The sequence below is a fragment of the Lissotriton vulgaris genome, chromosome 7, assembly GCF_964263255.1.
Source record: "Lissotriton vulgaris chromosome 7, aLisVul1.2, whole genome shotgun sequence".
In the NCBI taxonomy this organism is placed as follows: domain Eukaryota; kingdom Metazoa; phylum Chordata; class Amphibia; order Caudata; family Salamandridae; genus Lissotriton; species Lissotriton vulgaris.
Window position 1 is genome coordinate 725,272,158 of NC_141695.1, and position 23,549 is coordinate 725,295,706.

A 23,549-nucleotide genomic window follows, 5' to 3' on the forward strand; every position below is an offset into this window, starting at 1 on the left:
AAATAAGGGCTGGATTTCTATGCCTAAATAAGGGCAATGTGAACTGTACCTATATAAGAGCATGAATCGGGAAATTCATACCAAATCTAAATCGATACACAACATTATTGCACTACGCTGCAGCCTTTTTTTTGTTGCATAGTTTAGTCAACACTGTGGCATCATTTCATCCCCCATTGCTGCATAATTCCATTGGCTCAAGAGGAGATAGCACATGTTAAAAGTGCTTGTACATGAAGCAGAGAGACTGTGAAGTTTGCAAACTTAGTTTGGTTTGCGTGCAAATCCTGCATTGCTGATCCTTGGTGAGTTGCAGCTACTACTGCTGAAACAAGGCCAATGGAGGTACCAATGGGTGAGGCGGACTGGGCTCGATGGCAGGGCCGGCTTTAGTGCTGGTCGCGCCCTTTGCAACAATGTTTTTTGGTGCCCCCAATGATCACCTATGCCTCGGACTCCATCACTACCACCCTTTAACAGTCACCCTCAAGTCTCCATAACCACACTCTTTCTCAGATGCATTTAATTTGATTTACAGCGCCACTCATCCCAGTGTATGGTGTCAGAGCACTTTACATCACACACATTACACAGAGACAATCAGTTATACATGTGTAAATCACTGTATAGGAAATGTTACATAAGACAAAGGACTACAAGGTGTAGAAGCCATATGACAACCATTCTAGTAGACAGTATAGTTTAATAGCTCACTATTCTATGTAAGGAATTTAACTTATAAACTGCAAGTAAAAAAAGGATCTCTCTCTGACAAAAGAAGTAACCTACTAACCTAGTTAACATTATGAGCAATTTGTGATCTGCATGGTACATATTATTTGCAGCAGGCACATTAACGCTCTGTGCTACCTTTCCAGAAGTCAAACCTTCCACTAGACAAAACTCAGATCTCTCTCTAGGAAAAACATTAATCACCGAAGTTATCATGACATTTTTATTGTTGCTGAAAATTGCTGGAGGCCAGGAAGGAGGCTGAAGTTTTTTTTTAACCAAAATATACGGAAACACTACGCACCCACCCAAAATAGGTACCCAGTGCGGTCACACTGCTCGCACCACACTAACCTGCTCTAGGTTCATGTGCCCTTATTGTCAGAGTCACAGTGACTGGATCACTTTTGCTCTAGGCTGTGCTGCTTCGTAGGCCTGCCCGTAAAATTGGAGATGAACTTCAGTATGGATTGTGGTAGAGAGTCCTTCAAGGTTAACCCACAATTGACACTGCTAGAATACACCTGCTTGTGTTAAGACATCAGGCCTTCTAAGGTCTAGCATGGGAATATGCTCCCTCAGTAGAGTGGTCTGGTGGACTGGTCATGAAGGCTGCACCCGGTTTCCCAGTTCCAAATTCGACAGCTTTGGTCATAGTGCCACATCCTCTCCCCCACAGAACACCATACTGCCCGACTGAGAGAAACTTGCACTGCCTTCAGCTACAACCAAATTGTGCCCGCTATAAACACTTGGATGTGGCTTAATTCAAATTATGCACTTGAGAAGACTAATATTCTGCCTAAAAAAAAAGGTAAAAGCAAACACTCATAGGAATGCAAGATTAAGTAAAGCATGTGAAATGTAGCAGAAACAACATGGTTACCTTAACGATTTCTCACTCACTATTCAGAAATCAGCGAGTGGTTTTACCTAAAAAGTTAAGGACATGACTACAGGGCCCTGAAGGGAACCGTTTCAATGTCCTTTGCTTATATCAATACAAAATGTAAGAAGTATAGTTTAAAATGACCACATGCATAAACACAGAGCCATGGTACACATTTTGTTTTCTAATCCACCCATGAACCAGGTATTGCAATACAGCCAGGAATGGTGCACTTCCCCACCTGGGGACAGCAATGCTGTTCAAAGAAAGAGGAGAAAACACAAGTAGTGCTTCACTGCAAAGTCTGTAAAGTGAGGCTGATGTGTTTGGATGTGAATAAAACCAATCTGGCCACTTCGCAACCACCACTTTGGCTTGCTTTATTTAGTTATGTGTTTATTTTTCATATTTAAAACCTTTTATTTCTCTCCATCCCGTGGCTGCACTTTGGAATAGAAAAATGTCAGAAAAAGAGCATTTCCCGCAAGAGGGATTTTCTTTTTTGGATCCATTTAACACGGGAGCAACTAAATGAAAGAAGGAAAGAGAGGTTGTGAACCGTTTCTTCAAGTCACGGTTTTCAGTAAGTGAGGAGCAAGACAGAAAGAAAGGGAAGAATAGGAAACAGGGGGCAGCTGCCAGCGCAGAAAAGAAGAGGACATTGTCCATGTCTTCTCTGGGCAGTAAGGCAGAGACAGAGTCCTTTTTCTTCTCTGCCAATCTCGCCCGTCCCCGATCATCCACGAAAGCAAGCCGAGCAGTATCTGAATGTCTTTGCTATTTCTGCCGTCCTGGGACACAGTTTTGAAAAGAAATACTAGGGGAATGGAGTCTTTTCAATAAAAGAAGTAGAGGCACAATCAGACGGCAGAAATAGCAAAGGCCTTCAGAAAAGGCTCTGCTTGCTTTCGTGGACGTTCGGGGACGGGTAGGGAAGGAAAAGGACTCTGTCTGTTCCTTACTGCCCAGAGAAGACATGGATAATGTTCTCTTGTTTTCTGTGCTGGCAGCTGCCCCCACCCCCTCTCTCTTCCTATTATTTCCTCTCTTCTGTCTTGCTCCTCACTTACTGAAAACCTTGACCTGAAGAAACGATTCACAACCTCTACTTCCTTCTTTCATTTAATTTCTTCTCTGTGAAATGGATCCAAAAAAGACAAGCGTGTGCCTCGCGCTGGCAGCAGGGGGAGGGGAGAGAGAAGGGGGGCCTGCACCTGTTTCCCTTGCAGGAGCGAGCAGGAACCATATGATTTCAAGGCTCGCTCCTGCAATGGAATCGCCAAACATGCACGCGTTGCCATTGAAGGCAATGCAACGCGTGCATGGTTTTGGGGCAAAAACAGAATCGATCTCTAAAGGTCTCCTATGCAGCGCTGCGTAGGCGAGACTTAAAAACGCACAGTGAACTGTATCAACTGCCAGTGCATACCAAAATCAGAATAAGGAAAAGTATAGTTCTGTTACTTGAAATTTCTGGGCAATGGTCTGGTGTGTAGCTGTTTACTTTGCAAAGGCACTGAGTGCTGAGACCTACTGACTCGCAATATTACAAAAAAATCTCAGTGAATGACAGTTGCAAGTACTCTGACTGGGCACTTACAAATTTCCAAGAAAATAATGGCTAACCATGGACTACTGAGGAAAGAGAGAAAAGAGTTCATAGAATAGCTCGGATCGGCCAACATTAAGCACATCACAATCACGTCTTGGACAGACACTATTTGGCCGGACATTGAGACTGCCATTGCTTTGATCCATCACCTCTGACAGGGCTGTTTGTTGGCTGCGTTGGAAACAGTTTTTTAATGCTTAATGTGAAATCATATTATAGGTTTTTCTCACAATACCTTTTAAAAAACAAAAATTAGCCATAGTCATGACAAAAACCCAGAACCAAACCCTTTTAGTCAAAGGTCACACTGGCACTGCAGTGGTTAGCTAAGAGTGTATATTGCTTCTGTAGTGTAGTTCCTATATTCCCAATAGGCTCCGCACATTGGAATAATATACCCTGCAGCTTAGACGTAGGACTGAAGTCGACTAGGTCTCTGCCGAATATATTAGACTTAATTGTGAGTGCCAGCTAGCTCAGAGGTCACTAGAAACTTTCTCGAATAAAGAAGAAGGGATTAGTCTCTGACAACCATATAACATGATAACTTTGTTTCCCCAGTATGAAACATATCTCTAGAGTCGCGGAAACAATAGACGGCTATTTCACTAAGTCAATCGTGCATGCTTAGTTTCACCAGAGTTGCTTTAGAAATAGAGAGACGGGCGTTTTCAATAAAAGTATTTATTGAACAGTCTTATTTCTTAAGCATAAGAAATGCACTGCTACAATTGAAATGCTAGTTAAGAAGTACGAGGCATATAATACGAATGGTATTATAAAATAGTACTGTAAAAGCATGATATGGGTTCTAAGCCATAAACACAGAATACATAAAATGCATAAAATACATACAGTGATAAAATGATGGCTAAAAGTACTCAACTGGTCTTCTAACGTACGCCTACTCCAGTGTACCTAACCTAGGCCTAGTACGAGGGAGGAGTAAGTGAGGAGTAGTTTAAGTTTTGGTATTTCTCTGCCAAGAATCTGTTCAAGAATTCTCTAGGGATCTAATCAGCTCCGTACCTTGGTTTTAGAATGGTAGAGGTCTTGTATCTCTCTCTCGGGAAACGATCTCCCAGCAACCCGCAAGGGTAGCCTGGAAACACTGGAGCTGGATTTCTCCGCAGGAGAAAAGACAGTATCGTTTCAGTGAGTCAGTTGGAGGGTCGGCTTCCTTCAGCACTTGCATCAGCAGGACGTCGGGCAAGTAGTTAGTCGATATGCTCCAGAACCACTGTGTGTTTGACTGGGCAAATGTAGGCATTTTTATACCCCTGAAGGCGCTGAGTCTGACATAATATTGGACATAATATCATCACTAGTGCCTTAGTTCCTTGAAAACTCCTGGATTTCTTGGATAAATCAGTATTCAAGCAGGGGGAGGTTCCTGACTGCTGAGGGCTGGTTTTACCAAGAAATCTATGTGGATTCTCGGAGTTTAGTGGAAGTAGCCATGCCGTATTAGGGTTGCGCCGGCTATAACTAAATAAGGCAATGATTCTTTATGCCTATATAAGGACTGGATGGTTTATACCTATATATGGGCATGAATCGGGAAAAATTACACTAGGGTCCTAGATTCCCACATAACACCCACTCCACGATTGTTAAGTTCAATAATAAATAAGCACTGAACATATTTTAAAGCAAATTTTTTACAATCCTCCCCTAAAATACAAAAATGCATTTGTGAATAGGCTTGTTTGCATGAAGGGAGTATACATCATGTAAAAATCATTGGAATCATGAAATCAGATATAAACTATGAGCATATATCTTCACATTATACAAAACGAAAGTACAGTCATTAATCGATACCTGAGATCAATCCCATAGCATAATTGTCTAATTACCTTTGTAATCGAGGTTGAAGCCAAATATTGTTAATTAGGAAGTACAAGCTTGAAATCTTGTTCTCTAAAATAGTTCTACTTTAAGCAGATTACTCTGTGCCAAAAGTTCAAATTATTGGATTGTTTTGAAGAATGAAGGCCGAATTGCAGAGTTCAGAGAACGTTGTGAGAAATAATCAAAAACTATCCTCAGGAGAATCAGTAGTGTCGGGAGAAAACATCATATTGTCAAGGCTCGTAAAGATACCGTCCTCTGTTTTAGGTGAAAGTGGAACCACTTCAGTTAGCAGATCAAAAGTGCAGAAGTGTGGATCATCGCCGTCAGCGTTTGATGCATTAGCAATGTCCGTAGTAGATGGTAGCTGTGTGCTTGTAGTTTCTCGTATCTCACCCTCAATCAGACTTGCCGGTGAGAGCTCAATGAATGCCATCATCAGAATAGGCAGACGTTGGGGGCAACATGATGCATGAGCCGTTACAGGACCTAGCAAAGCGTCGACATCCGATGTCAGTACTGATGGAAGTGTAAGACAAATGTCCAACACGCATTCCTGTCCGCAAAGCAGGCATCAAAGAACAGGTAAGATGCAATCTTGCCAGGTTGGTCTGAATGAAACCAGGTCATGTTCAGATCTCTTAAACGAGCCAAGCCAAGAATCTGTGAAATCCTTTCACGATATCTCATTGCAAGGAGGCATTGTTCCATGGTAGTTTCGGTGTTGCTGGTGACCGGACTTGCCATATCGGAGCAGAAGGAATAAAAATAGGATTCCTGCTACTAGTCCCAAGATGAGAGGCAGGCCGCCGAACACAGAGTGCACGAAATTAGGAGAAATGCAGAGGACTGCTTCAAACGGTGTTAACAGTCCCAAAAAAATGTCTTAAATACATGTGCGATGCCGTTGGTATCAGACATGTTTAAGATTTGGCTTAACATTTCTGCGAAATGCACTGGACAGTTTGTTGATAATAATGCATGTATCTCTGCAGAAGACCTTGCTACTTGCAGATCGTGCATTTGTCTAGACGAGGTCAGTGGCCCATTTTTTTGTAAAAGAATGGCTTTCATCCTGCTTAAGTATCAATTCGAATAGAAGAGATATTCAGTAAAGGTCATATAGCCATCTCCCTTTCTGTCTCTGTTTTTGGATACAATACTTACCTACAACAAGTGACCGTAGACGACACAGTTACAAGATAACTTTTTCCTGGCAACATGCCACAACAGCTGTGATCATTCAACATAATGTAACTGCCATTGGATAGCTGCCTGAAAACTGGTATTATCGTAGGAGAGGGCGAAATGTGTAGGTGGCATGAAAGGTTATTTGCAGAACCATCACAGGCCCCTTGTAAATTAACTTCATTGCACATAAATGTACCACTTAGTGACTTTTTGCAATTATTGCCACTAAGGAAAACTTCATGTCCGCCATTCCAATACTTGTGTGTATATGATAAAACCCAGGTCGACTTAATGTATTCTTTACCCAACCTTTCATACAGGCCCGCTTGTACATGCTCCAGACAATACTGAAACTGGAATGTCGTGACTGGAATTGAAATGGAGCCATGAATTATCCACTCAATCCCAGGTTTCTCAGAAACTGTTAATTGTAATCTTTTGAGTTTTTCAATGCTCAGCATCGTATAGTCGGCTCCTCTTTGTGCCAAAGAGATTTGTTTATCTGTAAGGTTAAATACAGCAAACAATGACGTTGTATTGATTAGATGCCATGGCACATAGCCAGAACTCAGATTTTGCAACGTCCAGCCTAACAGCATGATCAAACGCAATTGAGACTGCCCATGTTGTAACTTTAGTAAGTCTTGTTCTATGATGTCTATAGCAGATGACACAATGCTGTCCATAGAATATATTCTGGAGGACAGAGTCGTTAACCCATTGTCCACTACAGAAAGTGCTTTCTCCAAATTAATACAATCAATTTCCCATATTTTTTCTGCAGTTTCTATTTGCGTCACTTTCCAAGCTTCGTTGTAAGCCTCATATATACTGGCGTATATGAAACGTTTTTGCCTTGGCTTGCGAGGTCCCATTAAGAAATCTCGCAAATCATTGCTTTCCTTAAGTAAAGACAAGTGTTGTTTTATTTCTGGAAGTGTAGATTTCTGAAGCCATTCAAGGCAAAACTTCCCTACACTGTAAGTAGTTACATCCCAGGATGTTGTCTCAGGGAATAGCTTGGATCTGGCCTATTCCATCTGAATCCTTGTGATTTGTTCAGGAATCTTTCATGACAGTTATTAGTGTCTGTTTGCCAGATCACCCACTTCTTCCAGTTAGGATCAGTTCTGTTCTGTTTTAATATATAAGTTACGTCTACCTCCTCATCCGAATCGTTATTACTGTCAGGTGCAGGTTTTGGTAAAGACGGTTTATTTAAATCTTTTATCTTAGCTAAGCCAAGACAAGAGGTTTGTTGAACAGTGTCATTCAAAAACTATTTTTTTCTGGTATAATGCAGGCTCTGAATAGGGCTTCTAAACCCTGTACCTGCCAATCTTTCGTGCCCCAGACAGTTTTTGTCTCTATGTTGTCTTTCCAGTAGTCAAACCCTAAAGTAGACAATTGAGCATAAAAGTTTGTAGAATAAATTTGTTTAGTATTGGTCAACATTGTTTTCATTCCTGTGTTATTTCTATTTTTAAAATAAAACATTTCTGGATTTGTAACATTAAACCCTGTGAAGTAAGGACATTTTTCCAAGAATTTTTTCGAACTCCTTTTGGCGGTGTTGGACAATGTTCCCATTGATTGTAATATAAAACATTTCTAGGGCTTGCAGATCTATGCAAATAATGATGACCATAATGATTAAAACAATACATTTGTTCATAATCTGATGACCCTTCTAAGTAGTCATGTTCTGTAAATTTAGCTGAAATTTCCAAATTTTTCATCATGTTGTTAATAGTCTCAAAGTCCCAATCATCAGAAAATGCACTGGGTGCGACAAAGTCACTTAAAGAAACCTTAAATTGGTGTGGAAGCTTCAGAAGCTCAACCGGACCATAGATGTCATAATCAGTTCTGTCCCATGCTATACCATCAGGTATAGGAACAGCTGTGATGTTTACTGCTGACAGTCCTCTTTTTTCACGATGAGATGATTTGTAAGGTTTCAGGACCAAGTTGATTTTCTTACTTGGTGTGTCCATAGTACTGTATTTTCCATCAGTCATCCTTCCCAAGCTCAATACTAGTACGAGCCAGAGCAGGAGGAAAGGTACACCCAATCCAATCCAAAATACCACAGATGGTAAAACCAGATATGTTTTTTCTAGTAGATGAAAGAGTTCTGTTACTTTTTCCTTGATAGTTTTGTTTGCTGGCTCCTCTTCAGGTTCACTGGGATCCTCAGAAAAGTTTTCGAAGTTGATAAAGTAGCCAGAAGCAGTTCTGTCAATTGTTGGGATTGCATCAGGATTACTTGAATTCACTGGAGCTTTCTCTTTCTTTGTCATATTTGTATACTCAGACGGTACATCATTATAGACAGGTGTTTCTTGACAAACTGTTATTTGGGTTCCCAGAGGTACAAGTTCCCTGGCTTTGTTGCTTAGTCCTTTTTTTACTGTTGGTTTATCAAAAGTGATAAGTCTTTCAGTTTGAACCTCTTGGATTGTAGCAAGATTTGGTCGTCTGCTACTTTATTTCACTGTCTATTTTTGTTTTTGACCGGGTGATCACAGCTACGGAAGCCGTTTGCACAGCTGCCTTTGCGACTTCATCAGCCAATGAATTCCCTGCAACGTGAAAGCCATCACGCTGATGACTCAGTGTATGAATCACATAAGTCTTTTTTAGTTCTTTCTGTAAAAGAACTACTTTTTCCCAAAGCGTTTTAGGCTTAATTTATGCAACCTTTTCCGTCTTTGAAACCGTTTTGAACCCAGTTCTGCAGATACTCATTGTAAAATTGTACACAGTAATACGAATAGCACACTATGAGTGTGGGGAATTCGCGATCGGTATTTTTAAGCGCCATCTTGAAAGCCTGTAGTTCAGCTCGCTGAGCTGTACAGTCCCCCAGTGATTGAGTTTTAGTGACCATAGGTCTGAATTTACCTTCGCGCCAATGACCTTGAACGATCGCGCACGCAGCATTATAGGCTTGTTTACCCCCAATTGCGGGCTGTGCTGATCCGGCTTTATATATTATACACCTGTAATGTTCTAGAGGCAGAATTTCGGTCAGCATAGGACATTCGTATTCGTATTGTAGGAATTCTTGTGCCTTTAAATTACGGTCAAAGACATATTCAACGTCTGTAGCAGCAAGAGAATTAACCCATTGTATCCATCTTGGATGTAAAGCCTTAGCATTAGGAATGCTAGCCTTTGTTACTGCCTCTAAGGCAGGTACAGGTGTAACAATCAATATGCGTTTACCCTGCGCCATAGTTCTTTCTTTTGCTACTGCAGTTTGAACTGCTGTCAGAATTTTTTCTGTTGAAGTGAACTTCATTTCTGCTTGTGTATACAAGTGTGATTTGTATGCAATTGGTACATTTTCTCCTTCATTAAAGGTCAGGTATGCGAATCCGCATCTCCCTGGGATGACCCGGATCACGAGATTGCGCACGTTATTGCGTGTATCTAATTTTGTTTTAGTTAGCATGTCTGTTTGTACTGAACGTAAAATTTCTGTACGTGTTTGAGTCCAATTAGTTTGTTTGAAATCAGGTTTGATTAGTTTGTACAGAGGTTTAACCCTTTCTGCGTAGTTTAGAACATAAGTTCTTCCAAAATTCAGGAAACCTAGATTTGACTGTAAGTTTTTCAGCGTTTTTGGAGGTTGGAGAAGCGCACATTTCTCTAGGAAGTTTGCTGCCAGTCTTTTGCCTTTACTTGATAACTTGTATCCTAAGAACAGGACATTGAGGTGGGCAATTCGTGATTTCTTAAAATTGAATTCACACCCTTCAGAAGCAAACCCAACTATTGTGGTGTTTACTCTTTTCAAGTGCCTGTCCAAATTGTCATCTGTAAGATAGATGTCATCGACATATGATAATGTCTTATCATCATACATTTGTAGTATTTCTGCTACTCTGGCTGAAAATAGGTCCACTGTCTCCAGATGATCCTTCAGGATCCTGCGAACTATCGTTACTTCTGCTGCACTGTCTAACATTGTCTGAGCCCATTCCCCGTTCTTGAGTTGTGTCCTCAGAATCCTCGGCATGTCTGACCTTTATGCTAGCTACCTTCTTTTTTGAAATTGAGCCTTTTTATTTTGGTGAACGGGTTCTTTGTCTTTGGACTTGACGCGTTCTTCTTTGTGTTCTGATCGTCCTCTTCTTTCCGATTTCTGCGAGGACGTCTGAAAAGATCGAGAGGGACGTGTGTCATTATCTTGATATCTATCAGGTTTTCTTAAAGTATCCCTATTTCTAAGGTTGTATCTTTTTTCTGAGGGTTCCCGTTGGGGAGACCTACCTCCCTGTTCAGGAGACCTAACTCTCCTTTGGGGAGACTTTCCTCTGGACTGAGAACTTTTCTCTCTGGGAGGTGTCTGTTTAGGGTTCTCTCATTTCGTTTTAGGAGTAGTGAGATTATTTTTAATAAACACTTCTTCAGGATTTTCTGTTAATTCAGGTTTTACTGGTTTCCCACCCAAACTATCTCTGCCTAGTTCTTCATAGGATTTTTCAATAATTCTTCAAGCTCATAAGGTTGCTCAGAAATGTCTGTTTCTTTTCATTTCTGGCGGATTGCCACTGATGCTGCTTCTCCTTTGATGTTGGCTAATAGTATAGCCGAGACCTGTTTGAAATCTTTCAGTAATTTCATACCTAGATTTAAGGCCGGTTCTGGACGGTATTCATTATGAATCTGTCTTAGAACGTCTGGTATTACTGCCATGGACGGAACACCATGTGTTTTAGTGTAGATTGAAGCAAAGACTGTACCCCAAGTGTCACAATCCTCTACGTGTGGTGCAATCCCCATAGGTAAACAGATTGTCAGAATCCTGTGTTTTTCATGAGATGTACTATCAGGATATACTGCCTCTATTTGAATAATTTTTTGTGCTAACCAGAACGGAATCTGTTCTTGCTTTGCTGGTAGCTTACCAATGACTGACTCTGTAGTCTGTGGTGTGATTTTGTTTGTGTTCCCCTGGTGTGGGGTATGCTGTGGAACTCTTATAGCAGGTTGGACTGTTAATGTCCCTTTGACATATTGAACCAATTGTCTATGTATTTTAATTAATTGTTTTAGCTGAGCTAATAATTCTACATCTGACATCCTTTCAATGTCTAGATGAGGTGTATAGCTAGCTAAACTGGCCATGTAGCTCCTGGTCTACCTAGTGGACCGAGCCTGGTAGTGTGATTTTCATGTTTTAGGGCGCCATTAAACCAGAGCTGATGCTCTCGGTAAGTTAGTGGAATTTCAACATCCTCGAAAGGAATGTATTCCGCTGGAGGTTCCTCTGCTTTGTAGTAGTGGAACTCCCGTGTTACTGGATTTGCTTGTGGAAAAGTAATCCATGAATAGAATACCTCTGTCTGCCGATATTCATGTCCCTCTATTACAAATATAACTTTACCACCTCTCGATGATACCCCATTTTCTATACGTTTTATAGTTATGGTTTTCCTTATATTTGCCGGGATGATTACAGCATCATCGTCATTTTCATTAAACCCTGTAACGTCTGAACCCGTTTGGTTTGCATTTACTGCAGCTCCACCGGTTGCGTTGTTGTTGCCGTTAATCGACATTGTTTAATGAAAGTTTGCAGAATAAGTTTTAAGGAAACAAAGATTAGGTGCACAATATTTTGGAACACTGTATCCTTCAACGTTTATTTAACCAAAAACTAATACATAGGATTTTCGTCCTACTCAGTTTCGGCGGATATTAACCTTTTTCCCACTACAGACATCTATTGGAGTATTTTACGAGAAAAGGGGTCTGTGTGAAAAGCACGACTGATTTACTCTTGTATCTAGCGTTAAATTATTGTCTTACCAAACATTGGGCGCCATGTAGTGTAGTTCCTATATTCCCAATAGTCTCTGCGCATTGGAATAATATACCCTGCAGCTTAGACGTAGGACTGAAGTCGACTAGGTGTCTGCCGAATATATTAGACTTAATTGTGAGAGCCAGCTAGCTCAGAGGTCACTAGAAACTTTCCTGAATAAACAAGAAGGGATTAGTCTCTGACAACCATATAACATGACAACTTTTTTCCCCAGAATGGAACGTATCTCTAGAGTCACGGAAACAATAGACGGCTATTTCACTCAGTCAATCGTGCATGCTTAGTTTTACCAGAGTTGCTTTAGAACTAGAGAGACGGGCGTTTTCAATAAAAGTATTTATTGAACAGTCTTATTTCTTAAGCATAAGAAATGCACTGCTACAATTGAAAAGCTAGTTAAGAAGTACGAGGCATATAATACGAATAGTATTATAAAATAGTACTGTAAAAGCATGATATGGTTTCTAGGCCATAAACATAGAATACATAAAATGCATAAAATACATACAGTGATAAAATGATGGCTAAAAGTACTCAACTGGTGCTTCTAACGTACGTCTACCCTAGTGTACCTAACCTAAGCCTAGTACGAGGGAGGATTAAGTGAGGAGTAGTTTAAGTTTTGGTATTTCTCTGCCAAGAATCTGTTCAAGAATTCTCAAGGATCTAAGCAGCTCCGTACCTTTGTTTTAGAATGATAAAGGTCTTGTATCTCTCTCTCAGGACTCGATCTCCCAGCAACCCGCAAGGGTAGCCTGGAAACACTGGAGCTGGATTTCTCGGCAGGAGAAAAGACAGCGTCTTTTCAGTGCGTCAGTTGGAGGGTCGTCTTCCTTCAGCACTTGCATCAGCAGGGTCGGGCAAGTAGTTAGTCTATCTGCTCCGGAACCACCGTGTGTTTGACTGGGCAAATGTAGGCATATTTATACCCCTGAAGGTGCCAAGTCTGACGTAATATTGGACATAATATTATCACTAGTGCCTTACTTCCTTGAAAACTCGAAGATTTCTTGGATTAATCAGTATTCAAGAAGGGGGAGGTTCCTGACTGCTGAGGGCTGGTTTTACCACAAAATCAATGTGGATTCTCTGAGTTAAGTGGAAGTAGCCATGCCTTATTAGGGCTGCGCCGTCTTTAACTAAATAAGGCAACGATTCTTTATGCCTATATAAGGACTGGATGGTTTATACCTATATATGGGCATGAATCGGGAAAAATTACAATAGGGTCCTAGATTCCCACATAACACTTCATTGTGCTACAAGAGCAAGGTTCCTTTAGTCTCAGCCTTAAACATATTTTCATATAACTAGAAATATCACAGTCAGGAATGATAACCAGAGATAAAGAACTGAGAATGTGCAACTTTAAAGAGCTCCTTAAATCCCAAGACATGGAGAAGAAACAGACTGGCAGGCACAACTCAATACAGGAAAATGAAAAGCTATCTTTGATGGAGGATGAATGACAAGTGCCCACAGAAGAGGGTCTCGAATGCTTGTTAAAATACATCAAACCTAAAATAATTGTATAAAACTGAGATCATTACAAAGATTGAAGAGATACACTGAATTTGGTGGCTGGAGCATGAGTGGGTGATTTTGAAACATTTTCAGCTGATCGTGCTGTGCTCCTGCTATAAATGCAAGTGCTCAAAGAAGGACCGCACAGCCTGATGTCTAATGTTTGCATTTTACACCTTGCAGTGCTTTGTGTTCCGAACGTCACTGAACTTGATTCAGCTTGAGCTCACCAGGTGAGCATTTAAAAAACAGAGAAACGTAATGCCTGATTGATGCATGAAACTCAAACACTACCACTATGGAATGAATGAATACCTTATGCAAAAATCTCAAAAACAAACCAGTTCTTCATTTCAAAAATGCTTATATTAAACTGTATAGTTAATAATCTAAACTAAACAAACTTCTAAACCACCGAAACGTAACCACAGGGGGGAGACAACTGTTAGTCATATACGTTGAGGGGCTTCCAGTTCAAACGCAACTCCAAAGATGAAAGCAACAGGATTGAATTGCAAACTCAAGCGTCTAACTTTAAGGGAATATTTTAGGGTTCACTAAGGAAAGTAAAAAAAAAATCAGCCTTTTTAGTCTTGATAATTCCCAATATGGTAGGTTACTCATTACTGGATTAAAAGAGTGTGAGCAATGAGGACATGGCAAAGACAACCAATGAGGTAGCTTTGTCTAACATGTATTTGGGTGGGGGGCTCCATTTTATTATCTTCTGTTTTCATTGAATAAATATTAAAAAATGTGCACATATGGTGCACCGTTTCTTGACTGTTGCCCTGTCCATAATGTGGCTACAGACCTCTTCCAAATGCACATCATGCCATCCATTGTTTTCGATAGAATATTGGTATTGTTGGTAGGTGGATGACACTGATCTGATCTCCATGCCCTTTGACCTTTATTCCTGACCTTACCCAAAATGGAAGTAATATATATCTGTTTTTGAAAGCCAGACATGCAAAAATGAATTGATTTTTAGGAACCCGTAGTTGTTTTATTAATGTTACATTTGCTACTGCCTATTAAAATGTCTGCGAAGTATCTTTTTCTGTACTGCCATGTTTACTTTATTGTTGACTTTAGGAGGTAGTTATGTGGCATTGGGAGTAGTCAGAACTTCCTGTCACATCATGGCACTAATTCGGATGTATGACGTTACAACGCATACTTTTACCATGCATACCATTACAACGCGGTATTTACAACGAATACCGTTACAACGCATAGCGCTTAGAGGTGCTGGATAGTGGTAAGTATAATTTTATATTCCAACTCCAGTCCCCGTGGACACTAGGGAAGGTGTTGGATATAAAATTATACTTATTCCCTATCCTAGAGCGCCCCCCCAGCGCAATGCGTTGTAATGGTATGCGTGGTAATGCCTGCGTTGTAATGGTAGTGCGTTGTAAAAACTTTGTTGTAACAGTTGTATACCCACTAATTCAGTATTTTATGAGTTCACCATCATAATACACCGCTTTTTAACTTTTAAATGCGCTACATGGCCCCATCCTTCATAACTGCCAATGGGAGAGGGACCTACTAAAACCCCACATTGAGGAAGATTTTGATCGCACTTATGTAGTGCATTTTTAAGGGTGTATTTATTCAGAGGCTCTTATTCTGCCCTTCTTTCATATCAGTTACTTACATATTTTTATTTTATAATGCAAATATATTACTTTAGGGAGTTGCCGCCCGAAGTGGGAAACATTTTAATGGTCGCAAACACTCTGATTCACTAATCAAAGTGCCTGGGACCACAAAAGGCATTTTTGTATCTGTTAAACCATTTATCAGTTCAGGGAAGTCTTTCCAAATTTGTAAATGAATTTAGGAATTGATAACCAATTGCAATTCCTAAGATGTTTGATAAGACAGTCCCTTCCCAATTGTGATTTATGCCTTCATGCATCAGTTGCTTATGGTCTTAATTCCCGTTGCAAACCATTGAAAAGTTACTAAATTCCAAGTTGGGGTGGTAACTGATCTGCAAAGAAGAAGGAGTTCTATATGAAGCACTTTCCTTTAGGAATCAATGTGTCAGCTTCAGGTGTAGCAGGCAGGGTCTCAATGAAGTTTTTCCAAATTGTTTGCTACTAGGAGATCGAACTGCTTTAAAAAAGTTTTCAGTTTTGAAATACAAAGACATGCGGTCTGCTGACCCTTGCAGGCCACCATTCCTGCCATTGTAGCAAGTAAGTCACTATTTGCAACCTGTCAAATGCGTATTAATTAAGGAGGACGTTCTGCGTCCTACGCCAACTCCTCCATAAATCGACGTGCAAATAAGTTATTCCTCACCCCATAATAAATTGAAGGAAATCGTAACCAACCTATCTTCATTGGGTTAACTGCGTAATAGTAGCCTTCAGTAACAGCTTTAATTCCGTATAAAGGCAAGTTTATTTGTGATCATCAAGGGGTGTGGTCCACTTACCTCTGTCGCTTAAGGTCAAAGAAACTTTCTCCATGATTTGTTTTGTATTCTCAGTTTTTGGTGCATATCCAACAACATGAGCCGTAATGTTACATTCATCCAATCGTCCAATAATATTTTCAGGTACAGTGGGAATGTACATAGGAAACAGCTCAGTGCCAATTGTGAGGAACCACACGATAAAGAGGACAGCTGCGCACAAGATCCACTCCTAGAGATAGAAGGAAAAAAAAGTTACATTATCAGGGATTTGGAGGCATCACCTTTGAGCTCATTTATATAAGGTTATTCAAATCACTGTAATTTACAATAGTCGCCAGAAATATCACTGAACATAAGCTTTGGTTTCATTTCATTAAAAGGTATTGATTTTTTAATTTATCCCAAAAATTACTGTTACTGCAGTGTACAGTTTCAATTAAAAAAAAAGTGATTCTTTCACTCGTTCCACGTTTACAAAGTATTTAAGTATACCTCCTCCTTTGCCTGAGCAAAGTTTTTATGCACATAACAAGTTCATTTCCTCTTCCTGAACAGGCGCCCCCCGCGCCTTGAGGAGGGGAACCCTTAGTAGGCTACGGGGCTGAGCCTCCTCTGGAGCCCCTGGCCAAGGAAGGGGTTGGCTGGTGAAATGAAACCTTGCAGAAACAAAACTTACACAGTGAAAGGAAACCTTGCAGGAACAAAACTAAGTGGGTATATAAGTCTGTGTCCTGGGAGGTTTCGTTCTCTTAGTCCCATCGAACCACAGCCTGGCCACAGTTCTCAATTCTTTGTATGCACATGTTTTTATGCACATGACGAGTTAATTTCCTCTTCCTAGTTACTGTGCGCTGGAAAAAGTACGTAGCATATGTATCAAGTTTAAGTTTATTTGTTTAATTCATTAAAATCTTACAAAAATGTGACCTTAGAGCAAATATCAGCATCAATACGCATTTAAAACATCGTGCAAATAGTAAATGTCATTAAAAAGAAAATAATAAAAAAATAAATATAACTAGATAAAATTTTCCTTAAGACGTGTGGCAATCACATTTAAAATTTTTACAAAAGCAACATTCATTGGTAGGTCATTCGGGCTTAGGCACGCCATTATTGCTTGCCTACAGGTTCTTATATCTCGTGCATTAAAACAACCTCCTGAGGATTAGTATCCTTTCTGAATTTATGGCAGGGCACAGACATACCAAGTGCACAATGTCTTCTTTTCCCCCCTTGCAAAGTCTACATAACGTATGGCCCTCGTTTGACTTCCAGGGTGGAAGATGGCACAAACCTGGCCATAGACCAAAGCGTGCTCCTATAAATGTTCGCTTATTTTGGACTGACCATGCAATATGAAGGTAAGCTTGGCTTTGTTTTTTTTGTAGCCGTTTATGATTGGCCATGAATGCTTTCGTTTTACTAATAGAGCTTTGTCTTTTAGCAGCGATAGGTGAGTAACCAGCTTGTTGATTGTTTTTTTAAAGCTTTCCTGCGTTATTGTGTTTTCCCAGATTGCTGATATTCCAAATTCTTCTTCTGCATTGTTTAGGTATTTCCACGCTTGCAGTTTCTGGTTATCTTTAACCTCTCTCCACAAAGCTATAGACAATTGATTGTCCTGATCATTTTTTACTCTATTCCAAACTTTTAATGTTTGGCCTTGCCGGACATATAGCTGATTGTTCATACCGAATTCCATCCTCATTTGCGCTTGTGAGGCATTACATGGTAGGGAGAATAATATTTTATAAGTTTTTGCCACAGCATTGTTGATAAGCACAGCATCCTTCCCGTTTAGCACTTCAGCGCCATATGTTAAGGATGGTAATAATTTGGCAGCTATGATTTTTAACAGTGGTCCATATGACAGTGCAGATAGATTCTTTTGTAGGGTTCTAAATGCCGCAATCAAGCTATTCGCCTTCCTTACTATATCTTCCCTTTGTGGTACAAAACTTCCGGTCTCATTGAAAAGTGCACCGAGATATCGATAACTCTCCACTTGCTCTAGTTGTGTTTGGCCCAACAACCATTTCATCTTTTGTCTTTTTCTTCCTGTCACAACCATTATTTTTGTTTTTGTCTCATTTATTGTCATTTGGTTGTTTTTTGCATATTTAGGTGTATCTGTAAATGTGGCTTTTAACAGATTTCCTATATATAAGTGGCACAACTTTTATATCTGCCACTTTACCTTTAGTAAAGCGTTTCTGCGCACAATGGTTTTGAACAGGAGAGCACTAAAAGCTCACATCACAGAGCTATATGTGACTGTATGTTCAACTTACACTTGCAAATGATATTGATTGTTAATTACAAATTTGTTTTGTGAATATAATTAGTCATTTCTAAAAGTACACCAGGTTGATGGAATTTTACATAGGAGTAAATTAGTTCCCAAGATCGGGTAGTGGGATGCCCTTGAATGTTTGTGTACACGCATAAACTTGTGAATTCATGGATTTTTCTCCGTCCATTACTGCCATGGATCTGGGGCTTTCCATGGCGAAAATAGAAGATCCGCCAAAAAACCTAATGGGATTGTAGTGGGAAAGCTTTGACTATGGCAGAAAAACATCTTCTCCATAGAGAAGAAACACATGAAACATTAATGCCTTTTTGAGAAGCAATTACACATGTAAAAATGCACACCATAAATAGAACTGCTTACACTTGTGAGCACTTCAGGAAATGTATGACTGGCATGGCATCTTAACTTCTACAATTGTAGATGTAAGAAATTCGGTCAGTGATTGGGGAGGGGGTGAAAATCCTACTCAAGCAACAAACACAATGTTTGTCAGGGTGAACCACAAAAGTCCATAAATTAACCTGTACTTTACCCTCTGGTAGCGTGGCACTTAAGAAGAAGTCATATTTAACTTAGAGGCACTATGTGAAGTGAACATACCACTCAAGAAAAATCCCCAACCAATTAAAAAATATAGAGAATTATACAATAAATAAAATTAGACTGTACTGACAATAAGTTAATCAGTAGATCCAGAAATATTCAATTTTAAACATTTTAATAGGTATAGCTTCTAAAAACACAAAGCGACACTCACAGTCATCTGGCTGTGCTAGGTCGGGGAAAGTCACAAGTTGAACCTGACCGCGATGGAATGTGTGCTGAATATAGGAACCAGGTTAGTCCAGGCAAAAATTTCCAATGTGAAAAGTACAGTTTGTGATAGAGGAGGCTGCAGGGAACAGGTAGAGTGTCACAGGTGGCTGTAGCTGAAGTGCGAAGATCCGGCTGGGCAATGCAGACAGTCGATGCTGGAGTTTTCATTGGCAGTCAACATAGCCTGTCATTGCTGAAGCGTAAAGAGCAGATCTTGCATTGTTGGTCATTACTAGCAGTAGAGTCTTGAGATGAACAGACCATTTGCAGTTGGGAAGAGCTAAAAACTTCAGGAGTTCTCCCTACTTCACAGAATTCTCCCTGATGCCCGCAAAAGGTCCTGGATCTAGAGAGACACCTCTTGAGAATCAGAGACTTACTTTAGCAGAAGCCAGCATGGGTCAGGCATGTGCAGTTGCAGGTCTAGTTGCAGCAGTTCCGCTGGGCAGTTGCGGAAAGGCCTTTGGAGATTTGTTGGGTCCCTGTTGCTTAAAACAGGAGGTCAGCCAACTTATCCTTGTAGTCACACTGGTTAGCCTGGGATCAAGGGAGCAGGTCCAGTCTCCTTCACTGACAGCAGGGCAAGCCTCGTGCAGAGCAGCCCTCTAGAGAGCAATGAAGACTCCAAGCTGCAGGGAAGTCCTCTGGTAGCAGAAGTGCAGTCCTCTGAATAACAGGGCACGCCTCAAGCAGCAGTCCAGTCCTCTGTGCAGCAAGGCAGTCTCTCCTCTGCAGTCTGCAGGTCCAGGAGTCTACTGATGAGTGGTTCAAGAGGTCCAATAACTATACCAGGTGCCATCCTTTGAAGTGGGCAAATCACATATTCAAGGTTGCTTCTACATCTGGTTCTGGGAAGTTCTTCCTTTCCCCTGCCAAGGTGCCAAGAAGATGGGGGTGGCAAAGACTAGTGTCAGTTTCCTTTCTGTGTGATAAATGCAATCCCTTTATAATATGTGGGGCAGGAAACAGCTCTGCCCAACCATTCTGACAGAATGGTCCATCCTGCCCCCCAGAAATCCCCTATTGTTCACAGTCTAGGCCCAATATGCATTCTTAATGGTGGAGCCATTAACAACCGGGCAGCTGGAAACTGCTAGAGGGCCTTCGAAGATTTTGGGCAGGAAAATACCAACGTTCTAAAAGTGGCATTTTCGGAATTGCAATCTAAAATTCAACTTCCCATAAAAGTGGATTTTCAAACACAATTAATTTGAGTACAAACATGACATACCATTTCTACCTGTTCCAATTCATAAGTTAGCACTTTATTAAATGTATTAAGGTAACCCAATTCCATCATATGGAAGAAGTAGGCCTTACAGTAGTGAAAAATAAATATCTGTTTTTCTATACCAAGACACATAAAACTCACAAAAACATGTCCCACTTTTTAAATACAATTTACCTTGCCCTGTGAGCTGTTTGTTCCCTACCTTAGGGGTAACATATGTATTAAGCTACTTGTTTACCAAAAACATAAATAACAAAAATATATCTTGTGGTTGAAAAGGCCAGACCTATTGACCTCAAGCTCAACCTCAACATGTCCTCACTGATGCAGAAGGAGCATGATATGGGGCTAGTATGATGTGGTGAGCTGGCTTTCGAGTATTTTATGTTTAGTTTAGGTGGGGACTTGGCTGCTAAGATGGCCATAAGGGTTATGACTTCATCATTTACACCGCATTCTAACATCGTCTCACAGAGTGCTGGTGGTTCTCCATTCTGAGTGCATTTTTTCCTTGTGTATTATTGATTCTGTCTTTGAATTAGGGGATCAGACTGCAGAGAAACCATTCTCCTGATGCTGAGAAAAGGATAATTGGCAGATTCAGTGGCATTGTTTTCTTGCTTTCTGGGAACCTTGAAGAAACAAGGTGCAGATGTTTATTAAACACTCAAATGAAGTAGAGGGTTTGGTGTACGGAAGACTCATGGATGGTTAGCTTTACTGTGCAACAGTTTTTCATGCTTTGCACTTGATGTACTCTGCATGATTCAATCCTTTTGATGATGGTTAATTTATTTTAGACGATTGACTTCCTTTCTCCTTTCTTTGTAACAAAGACCATTCGCAACGGAAAGCAGTAGTAATGAATTCATGTGCAGGGGATATGTAAACCTGAAACTTGGTGTTTGTTTTGTTTAGTTCTGATACTCCCCTGTCGGTTTCACGAATCTATAAAGATGCCTGCCCTAGTAAACTACATTGTAGATTTCACCCAAGAGCTGGTGTTATTTTATTGTTGTTAATGGCCGATGTCTAACGGCAATTAAAATGTTTTATACGGCCATTAATAGCGTATGCTTGTGTTGTGAGTAACGGGTTTGATCATCTGATTTAATGATGTTTATTATCATCTCAGGAGGATGAAAGGCTGAGGTGACCATTGCATTCAGATTGAGGATGTCCACAACAGAATCGACAACAATCAAGTGATGTTTAGATACTTTGGTGCAATGACAATATGTATTAAATATTAAGCATTATAGCTGTAGGGATTAGTGTTATTATACATAACACAAGTTTGAAACTTAATTAAAGCTGACTCAACTAAGGTCGATGAAATGAGCATGGTTGAGGGATAAGTGCCATGAAGCAGTTCAGTTTGTGGTGTGGAATGTGTAATTCGTCATTTATGTAAACGAACTTTCAGTGTGCCACTTTTCGAACCTAATGGCACAAATACGTGTGTGCTTGTCATTTGGTCTCCAGTAAAAAGAACCCTTTTATAGTTCTGGCTTCAATGTACAGCTGTCTGTGTGGCCTACCGTTACCAATATGTCCACAGTGTACTTGTCTCAACTCAAGAGGAGAAATTGTCACCTCATATGTGGCTGTTTGGATATACCCTTCTATCTTACATTGTAGTTAATGAGGGACCATTTTATGTTTTGAAGTACAGTTAGTCATCAATTATTACATTCTTTCTCATCTATGCCTGCTGTACGCACACATATACATTGTGTTTTTTTCACCAACCTCAATATGGTTATTTAATTTGTCACTACTCGAGTGCAAGCCTGACCCTAAAATAGCTTCCTAATATATTCTGTTTGTTTTGACATCGGCTCGACCATCACAAGGTCAGGCTGCCGAGTTGAGAGAACCAAAAAGCAAATATTCATAGGTTTATGACTGTAGATCTGTTGGTAGTCACTCTTGTGGTTTGACACGCTGATTGGCCTGGATGGGTTTCCTACGTTGGACTAGTTGCAGTGATGCATTCTGGGACCATTGGGCAGCTCCAACTTTAATGTTTCTATTTCTCTTCTCAGTTCGGACCAATTTGGCACTAGGCTATTATGGGTGGAGGGGAGGCAGGTGCCACTTTGAATGAAATTATGCAGCCTGCTCACACAATGCCTTTATACAAAGAACTGCTCAGGTCCTACCCTTATATGAGTGATGGCATCTTTGGCCAGCCAAGCAGTCCTACGCACTTTGCATGCAATAACAGCAAAACGTGCATTTTATGTCCGTGCAGCAAAGTGAGCTTTTGCTCTGTGGAATTGAATACATTATATATATGGATTTCTACATCTGACTCAATGACATGGTTATTTACAATATTCTTCTTCACATCACGGCATCTGTCATACTCTCTGACCTCCCATGTAATCACCCTCCATCACTCATTCTTTGACTCCTTTGTCATGAGCCAGCTGGACGTGGGCCTCGCACACTACTCCTCCCCACGTGATGAAGAGATGAACTTACATTAACACACTTCCTTATCTCTGAGAGAGCGCAATTTGAATGAAAAGTACATCTGTACCATATTTACAAGCATATCGCATAAACGTAGAAGTTGTAACATGAAGGAGCACTTGTAGTGTATAGGTTAGCCGATGTAACCTAAGTAATAGGAATTGTATCTGTATTCACTTTAGAAATACATTAGAAAGACCGTGTATATATATAGTGGTCTAATATAAAAATGTGAAAATGTTTAAACGTGCTAAACTGAATACACGTATGTAATCATTAGAAGGAGAAAGAAGATGAATTATAAAGCGAAGAAATGTGTAGAAACGAGAATGTAAACGTTGTATTTTATGTAACATGGATTCAAGTATAATCACCGATTCGCTAATTCGATTATATATATATGTATGTGTGTTAAAGGTTATACTGTGTAGACGAAGGAGTTTTAGAAAGTGTGGTCATGTGTGATTTTAACCTAATAGGCCAAGCGTTCGCAAGAGTGTAGTCCACTGCATATAATTTAGTGGTCTCACAGGAAGAGGGGGATAGCCTTGATCTGTACGTGCGAGACAAGAGTCAAAGGTCTTGCTAGATTTAAGGTGACAATGCTGGACGAAGTTTATGGCCTA

At 40.3% G+C, this 23,549-nt stretch overlaps 1 protein-coding gene across 1 annotated transcript in view; it reads right to left on the minus strand.

Moving 5' to 3' along the window:
• LOC147702336 (ATP-binding cassette sub-family A member 10-like) overlaps positions 1–23,549 on the minus strand; it is a 1,673,715-nt gene that overhangs the window by 1,449,365 nt on the left and 200,801 nt on the right. The window contains exon 3 of the mRNA XM_086930968.1: positions 16,097–16,307. Within this exon, the coding sequence (XP_086787094.1) occupies positions 16,097–16,307 (211 nt within the window). The remainder of the gene's footprint in view (positions 1–16,096; positions 16,308–23,549) is intronic.